The following is an 8,469-nucleotide window of genomic DNA, read 5'->3' on the forward strand; positions in this document are numbered from 1 at the left end:
TTACGATTCTTTCTTGCAGTGGGCAAATGATGCCCGTCACTAATGACGATGAGGTAGGTAAAGGGTGGAAACGTGTGAAGCTTCAGGCAGATGACTGTAGATGCTGGACAGGACGCAGTCGTTGCTGCTCAGCCTATGCCTGTTTCGTTCCGGTTGATTTTTGTGCCTGCGTTGTGCCATGTCCCGAATAAAATCACAGATCTGTCTTGTCCACCCCATGCAACCTCGCTGAGTTTTGACGGCTACACGTTGTAATACTAACGGGTTGGACGTTAAGACCTTTGCAGGATTGCTCGTTCTTTTTTCCCCCAGTGATATTAAAATATTAAAGCCATCAGGAGGGTTGAAGCTGATTTACCAAAAGGGGAAAAAAATTCACAAATGTGTTTTGAGTATTGAACTGCCGTTGACATCTAAAGTCCCAACCATGCTGTTTTCCTCCACACTCCAGCAATCAGGACATCCAGCAAACCCATAAAAAACCAAACTAATAGCATGAATATTCAGTGACCTAGAATGCTAATTATTGTCATGAATATTAATGTGATCGGACTTGCTTTTTCCTCTTCTCTTTCTCTCTGGCTCCTTTTTTTTTTTTTTTTTCTTTCCACTCAGCCGGCTCTAAAGATGGACCATAATGAGAGCATTTAAGAGAGAGAGCGCTCTCCGCCGTGACAGGGACCGGGGTAATAAGGAGAGCTTGATTAACGTCGTGCACTTGGGGGAGAGATGAGAAGATTCACGTGGGCCTGTTGTGGGGGAGGCAATGAGGCACCGGCGGCTGTGTTGCTGCTCCCTCAGATTAATGAGGCCTAAGAGTGCATTAGGAACAGTGACAAAGGTTTGATCTAATGGGCTCAGTCATTTTTCCTTTGAGTGACAGACGCACAGAAGTAATTGGCTGTGCAGAATGGCAGCTCATTGGCAGTACTTAAGGATACATTATCCCCGTTGTGTGGCCCGCAGAGGCTGTTTATCAAAACTGCTCACACTGCAGACATGCATTCGCTTAGCTGCTGTTACAGTGGCAATCACTATTAAAAAAAAAAAAAGTCATCTCGCTTTCGTATCTATTGTCTCTTTTTCGAAAATAAAGTTTCTTTGTTCCATTTCCTTAAGAGGCTGGAGGATAGCTGAATGCCAGCAGTCGTCCCTCCCCATCCCCAAGAGGCTCTGGTTGCAGCTCGCAGGGCTTGGGGAGGTTCATAGGCTCGTGGAAAGCTCCCAAAGTTCGTTTGGTTAGTCTTACCAGCCTTCCATCTAGATCCAGCATGCAGGTAAGAGCCCATCTCCCACCTCCTCTCCAGTGTCGTTATTAGTAACTGTTCACGGATGGTCCAAGGGACGAGGAAAGCATTTTACATCTTTTGCCTCAGGCCCCTATGTACACTTGGCTTTACACACAAGCAGCACAATACCTCCGACTTGGTTGGTTTTGCATTGTTATTTTTTTGCAAAGTTAAACTCATAATTGTTAACAGGATTCGCAGCCAGGTAGCAGCGATACGGAGTAGAGTGTTTGCCGATGTGAAATGGGCATCTCTGGGTCTTAGAGATGCCGTCCCTTAACAAGCAGGTAACCTCAAGCAAGACTTGCCTGGAAAGTGAAGCATACCGTATTCATTTTGTTAAAACTACTGAAAAAAATAATAATGTGCCTGCTGGGAAAGGAAAGCACGCTTTGATCGCAGCAGAGTAAATAGTCCGGGATCTTGAGCAGCAGCCCTTGGTGAAGATCTTGGGTTTAACTTTCTTTTAGAGGAGGTGTCTCCTCTGATGACTTAATTTTCCTCCACACTTGCTGTGTTGGTTTGGCATGCTCGGAGAATAATAGCTTTTCTCGTTATACTCCCAGCACCATATCCCTCACTGCCAGGATATTTCTTGGCATTGCCTTGTTTGTTCATTAGTATTGACCCTTCTCAGTTTGTACACCACTAATCAAGCCCGCTTCGCAGAGGCTGCCCTGCCAGGCTGCGAGATGGAAGGTCTTCCTCTATTAATAGCTGCTTATCCTCAGGAAGTTTGTTCTGTAAATAAATGCTTCTGAAAAAAAAAAAATCTTAAAAATAAGTAAAACCCACAATCAAGCTATCTGCTACAGTATGGAAAATGACTGTCGGTGTATTGAAGGAGAGTTTCAATACTGGAAAGTATTGTGTGTTTGGGAAAGATACCGTTGTCTTGCTCTTTCTCCTCGCCTGTACAAGTAACCAAGTGGTTTTAGGTCCCTGATAAAGCCAAGGCAGAAATAACGTGCTGTTTGCATGCTGCCATCAGATTGAAATTGGATCTGTAGCAGTATTTTAGCAGGTTTTCCTCCATTAATAACCCCACTGAAGAACTTGCTTATGGAAGTTGGAGCTCTCCAGCCCTGGTCCCACAGCTGATCTTCCCGAGAAGGTGGCCAGACAGTGCTCTGACCCCTGGGCAGTACCTTACTCCCCTGTACGGATGTACTCTACACAGTCAGAAGGGCCAGGAGCTGTAAGGAACAGTTTTCCTGGGTTTCGGCGCAGGGCGTGACCTGTCTCTGAAGTTGGCAAGGGAAAGGAGGATGTGTCTGTAAAAGATGGATGCTCGGATCAGAGGCAGCAAACTGATGGAAACCCACAAGAGCCATTCCCAGATTTTCCTCAGCTAAAGCAGGAGTTGTCCCAACATTCATTAATTCATGAACGTAATGCAGAATTGAGGGCAGGGAAGGGAATGTTTTTTCATCTTGTTGCAGCTAGCAGAGTGGCCTCTTTCACGTTCCTCTTGCACCCTAATGCCTGAAGAAGCTTCAGGGAGCAGTGTTGGGTGTGGGTTTTGAACAGGCGACCAACAGCCGCGCTAATCTACTTGATGGTACCTTTCCGTGAATTAGAGGGCATTTCAAGAATAGGCACTATTCCTGCAACAGAAATTGACCCAACATGATTTGAGACAATTAACCCTCTGATATCAAGAGTCAGGATTTCCTGACCCACAACTCTAATGTATTTTTCATTAGTTCTAACAGCTGGTGAGCTCAGCCCTGTGCCCTTAAGAGGTTTATTTCTTTTTTTTTTGGAAGAGAAGCTCATTGTGAACATGAGGAGCATAGCACAAATAAAACACGGCCATGGTGAAAGCAGAGCAGGAGGCTGGAGTTCATCGATTCAGTCTTTCTGTGCTTCTGTGCAGCCCGCTCTCTGCGGGTCTCATACGCTGCTGCTGCTTCATGGAAAAATATAGTTCTGCTTCACGACTCCTGCAGTGTCTGCTCGTCTCATAAATTCGGGAGTATATTAGTTTCACTCTTGAATATAACTTCCTGTAACTAGGGGATTTGTTTGGGAGAAATCACAAGCGTCTCTGCAGCAGGAAATGGAGAGCACCTCCATGTATTTCAGTCACTTGTGTCTCACTTTTTTGGGGTATTGTTGGGAATTATATTAGTTTGCATTTGCAATCAGTGGGTGGCAGCGTTGGGGAAGGCTTAGTTCAAAGTGATGTGTCTGCTAAAATAACTAGTGCTGCCCAGTGGAGATTCACTCTATTATTTTCGTTAAGTTAAAATACAGCAAAGGAGGAATGGCTAAAATGCTGCCTGCCCTCCAATTCTGCTACAAGAGCAACATGACACAAACCCTGAATGGTTCATTTCTTGTTTGGGCAGGTACTGCATCTGTGTAAGATAATGTTTATGTTAAACCCTACTTGTATGCACTCCTCTGTGTAATTCCTCTTATGCTGAGTCTCTTGTCTTTTCTTGCTCTTCACTATTTGCAGCTATTTACACTGAATGGATGGATGTATAAATTGGATTTTGCGTGAGCATGTTCACTTTTCCTGGAGACTCTTTTGAGCATTGACCAAACCTGGAAATTACCTCAGCTCTTAATTTGGATGGGTTTTGTAGAGCTTAATTGTTTGAACGTTTTGTAAGCGCAATCATAACGGGGTATTTTATAATATCAGAAAAGATAGTTTTAATAAAGCTGTCTAGAGCTAGAAAGAGGAACTCGTCCTTTGATGCTCCTTTGGTAGATGAAAACATTTTTGTTCAATAGGAGACCAGCATCTTTTTTTTTTGCTCATTTGAGACCAGTTCTGGCAACATACTGATATTCATTCAAATATAAATGCCATATTCACTTTGAAATGCAAATTGTTTAAAGAAAAATAGCATATGGTAGAGGTAAGTACCTTTTCAAATCAGCTCCCACACTTTAGGGATGTGAGTACAGCTAAAAATTATTCTTTGGAAAGAATCTGGAGCCTTTGACACATGGAAGCTTGAACTAATCAAGGCTTCCCAGTAAGCATATACAGATATCCATATGAAGGAAACAGTGCTGAGAATACATGGATTAGCATAGTAATTTAACTGCCCCCCGCTAATCAACTTAAGCAACCAGCTGATGCATATATGGTGGGTTTGAAGAGGCACTCTTTCACAGCTCCAGAATGGGCCAGGTAGCTGGCTGTGGGTTTCGTCTTCGTGTCAAGATATATATCCATCTGTCTGCGAACAGACAGATAATATGTGTGCGTGTACCTGTACAGACAGGGGAGACAACAGATGCAGAACGCAGCCAGACGTTGCTTGTGAGAGCTGGACGTAAAGGCTCCGCGTGCCTTACCCAGCACACAGGGCTTGCTTTTCAACGAGCATTGCTGGCCTCCTCTTTAACTGGCTCTCCCTTGTCTGCTAAAAGACTGAGATGGTTTCTGCTGTGGAGGCTTTATCCTTGAGGAAAAATAAAGGACAGTTGCTTTGTGGAGATTGGGATTGGGGTTTGCCTATTAGAGGAGGAAAAAAACCCGCAGGACTGTTGTGTAGGAGCTTTGGGCAGCATACAAAGTGTGCGAGAACCGCAGTTAACTTCCAGGAGCCCTTGTTTTGGTGTGACAGCATTAGTGCTACTGAGGAGTACACGTCCTGGGCGTGCTGCGATTATTAGACTGAGAAGTGGAAAAATTAGCAATGGTTTGAGAAATAATGATTTTTAAATAAGGTTGTAAGTAATAAGCTTGTGCTAGAGCTGAATGCAGTCCGGGAGGAGAGGAAAGGGCATACTCTGTTTTCTGTCATCCAGCTCTTCTGATACAGACCTGTGGACTCTGGCTTGTGTGGTGTCATTCCTCATGAAAATCTTACAGCACATGGACAAAGTGGAATTTAACCTTGAACACATGCTATCACAAAGGTCGTGGGTGGCAGGGTTATCAGGCTGTGGCAGTAGAAAAGAAGGGGCTGAGCTCGGTTGCATCATTGATCAGTGAAGTATTACACGAGGAGACCTGGCACCTGTTTCTTGCTAGCAGCCCATACCCTTCAGAAATGTTTGAAAGAAAAATTCTTATTTGGTTTGCAGGACAAATCACTTCCTCAACAGGTTGATGTCATAATGTGGGGTGTGGAGTTTCATAAGATGGCATTAAGGTGAAAGTAAAGCTTTTGGTGCTGACATGATGATGCAGAAGTATTGTTATTTTTTATTATTATTATTTTAATTTTTTGATTTTGCATTATGGTTAGAAAGTGACCGGACACTTGTGTTGAAAGTGTATGAAGTAGGCAGAAGATGTCAACATAGAGATGTTGCTGCTCTCAGCAACTCGGCCACCCAGCACAGAGTAATGGGGATGTGTCATCCAGGCAAAGACATCCAGTAATTGTTTCCATTTTCCCGTTATACATCAGAAAGGATCCACCTCAGCTTTCACATACCCGTTTTCTCCTTCATGATCTTTGTTATGAAGATGCTCATGCAGGAGTTAATCAAATGTTTGTAAACTCATTTGTAAAGTTAAAGGCTAATAAACAAAATCAGAAACAATGGTCTTGACATCTGTCGTTGACTCTTGAGTCCTTCATAGCAATGCCACCAACTGGTCCCCAGGCACTGCTGCTACACGGGGTCATTCTGCCCCAGGAGCAGAGGTTAGGACTTCTTATTGAACCACGTGGTGTTTATGTTGGCCTAAATCTTACATTTCTAGAGTCCATTTGGTCTCAAGCTCTGTCGTTCATGTCAGCCACTCTCTTTAATTTGGTGTATCATCAAAATAATTTATTAATGTTCATAGTTTTTCTGCATCATGAAAACCAGAGGAAAACCCTGATGGTTATTTCAAAGTAAGCATCAGTGGCATCACAGAAGTTCATTTTGAAGCAGGTCTTTCTCATAAGACACCTCAAAACATGTACTGTCAGCTGGTGTTTCCATTTTCTATTGCAACTGAGCTATAATGTGGTCTCTGCTTTCTACCTTCGTTGCTGTAGGCCTGATTTCTTTACTGAATGTCTCTTTGGAAGGTGTCTTCAGAAAGTGCTAAAAAACCAGCGTTAGTAAATTGCTCTCAGCTGATGGGGTCAAACACACAACATCCTGAAGAGGACCAGTTGTTGGAGGCATAAGTTTTTTCAGCGGTTTGGCACATGATGCTCTGATTATGGAATTATTTTGGACAAAAGTGTTGCCCAGGGAAGGGGATTAGAGAGGAATTATGCGCCAGCAGCTAAAGCACTGCTTTGGGAGGTCCCAACATGTTTCCAAAATCCACTTTAGACTTTGCATAATTGAGAGAATTAGTTTTTCTGTATGTATTTCATGTCTACAAAGTAGAGATTGCCGAACAGGAGTTCTTGAGACTAAGTGCATTCAGGACTTGGGTGGACAGGCACTGTAGTGCTGGATCTGTGTTGAGGAGTAAAGATGAGATTTAGCCTTGGTAAAGGGGAGGAGAGGAAGGGACAATTATGCCAACTCTAATAAACACAAAGTAGTTCACTGAGTTCTGCTGTCTTCCCAAAGGCTGCTCTGGGAAAAGACATAATGATAGAACTGGGAGTCAGGAGATGTGGGTCTTATTTTCAAGTCTGCCACAATCTTCCTTTGTGGCCCTGGGTCATTTAACCTCTGAAAAATGGGGGAAATGATAGCAGATAATTAACAACTTCACAGGAGCATTGAAAATTAATCCATTAATTTTTCTGAACTCATCAGTAGAAGGTGCAATGGAAATGCAAAGTGTTGGGGTATTTTATAAAATTGCATCTGTTTCTTTCCCTTTACATGTACTTTTAGAGTGTTCTTAAATCCAGAGAAGACCTATGGGGCACCTTTTAAGAGCCTGCCACAAGGAGTGAAACTAGCATTGCAAAATACTTGTATCTTTATAATATGCAAACCCAGTGCTAGGAAGGGAGAAAAATGTGCTCAGAACCCAAAACTGTGGAGCAGACTTTGGTCCATATCAAGTTGAGTCGGACCATCAGAAATCTGATTTTCTGGAAAGGTTTTAATCATTTTGGCTCTAAAATGTATTCAGCCACATCACACTTCACCCACTTTATGTTGAGAAACCTGTCCCTGTTGCTCCACCATGCACACATCTCCCAGCATTTTATTGTCGTAGCCTTCACGGATCATGAAAATCCTGAAATGGTTTCTGCTGTTCTTGGGGTAAGGCTGGTCTTTGTATCTCACCTTTTGGGTCATAGGCCTTCAGTTAGGGTCGTGATGGGTGTATTGCTGTGGGATGAGGTGCAGGAATGACATTTGCAGTCAATGGAACAGTCCGCCGGTGCGTGCTTTGCATAATAATATTGCTTTAAGATCAAAAATCTGAATAAGTTTTTTTTAGTGTTGCAGTGCTAGTGGGTGGTTGCTCCCCATCGCTGCGTTCTTGGCTTTACTTGGGGGACAGGCTTGTTTGAAATGTTATGTAGAGGTGGGTTGTTTTGAGCTCTTTGAGTTGCCTTAGTTGTCTCATCTTGGCTGCTTGTATGAAGAGTGCTTTTCAGGAATGGGTTTATTTTCTGTGCATTGTGTCTTTCGTGCTTTGCCTGTAGCAGGTGGAGAACTGCTACAAAACGTGGCTGGTAGCAGGGCTGTGGAAGATTGCTTTTTCCAGAGGATGTGTGAACAGAATGAGGGGAAATCTTGAAAATGGAGGCTCTTCTGTCAGAAGTTCCTAGCTGGATTTGAGCGGTGCCCCAAGCTGGTCACAGGACTGTTGTCTGCAGAGTTCCAGGGAGGGCTGTGTTGGTTTTCAAGTTTTTCCTGCTCTGTTAAGATGCACCCGTCCATCTTCATGCAAATCAATTTTGTCTCCTCTATTGACACAATTTGTTTTCCATTTATGTCTAGGGAACGTGACTACTAGCACATCTGTGTCTCAGATGGCAAGTGGGATCAGTCTAGTCTCCTTCAACAGCCGCCCGGATGGTATGCATCAGCGCTCTTACTCGGTCTCCAGTGCAGATCAGTGGAGTGAGGCAACAGTCATTGCAAACTCTGGCATTAGCAGTGGTAAGAAACCTGGAGCTGGGAGGGGTTATCTGCTTTGGGGCGAAGGGGGATTTTGGTGGTTTGCTTTTTTTAAAAAGAGAGAAGAGAAGAGAAAACACAACCTGATGTTCACCCAGATGCTCTGCTGGAAGCCAAACTTCTAGCGTCGGAGAGAAAAAGGAGAAATAAGATGAAAGAACAG

General features: G+C 43.6%; 1 protein-coding gene across 1 annotated transcript in view; it reads left to right on the top strand.

Annotated features, from left to right (window-relative positions):
- LOC104462849 (arf-GAP with GTPase, ANK repeat and PH domain-containing protein 1) overlaps window positions 1–8,469 on the top strand; it is a 196,340-nt gene that overhangs the window by 122,638 nt on the left and 65,233 nt on the right. The window contains exon 12 of the mRNA XM_010074981.1: window positions 8,127–8,288. Within this exon, the coding sequence (XP_010073283.1) occupies window positions 8,127–8,288 (162 nt within the window). The remainder of the gene's footprint in view (window positions 1–8,126; window positions 8,289–8,469) is intronic.

This window comes from Pterocles gutturalis, unplaced genomic scaffold (genome assembly GCF_000699245.1).
Source record: "Pterocles gutturalis isolate BGI_N339 unplaced genomic scaffold, ASM69924v1 scaffold592, whole genome shotgun sequence".
Lineage (NCBI taxonomy): Eukaryota > Metazoa > Chordata > Aves > Pterocliformes > Pteroclidae > Pterocles > Pterocles gutturalis.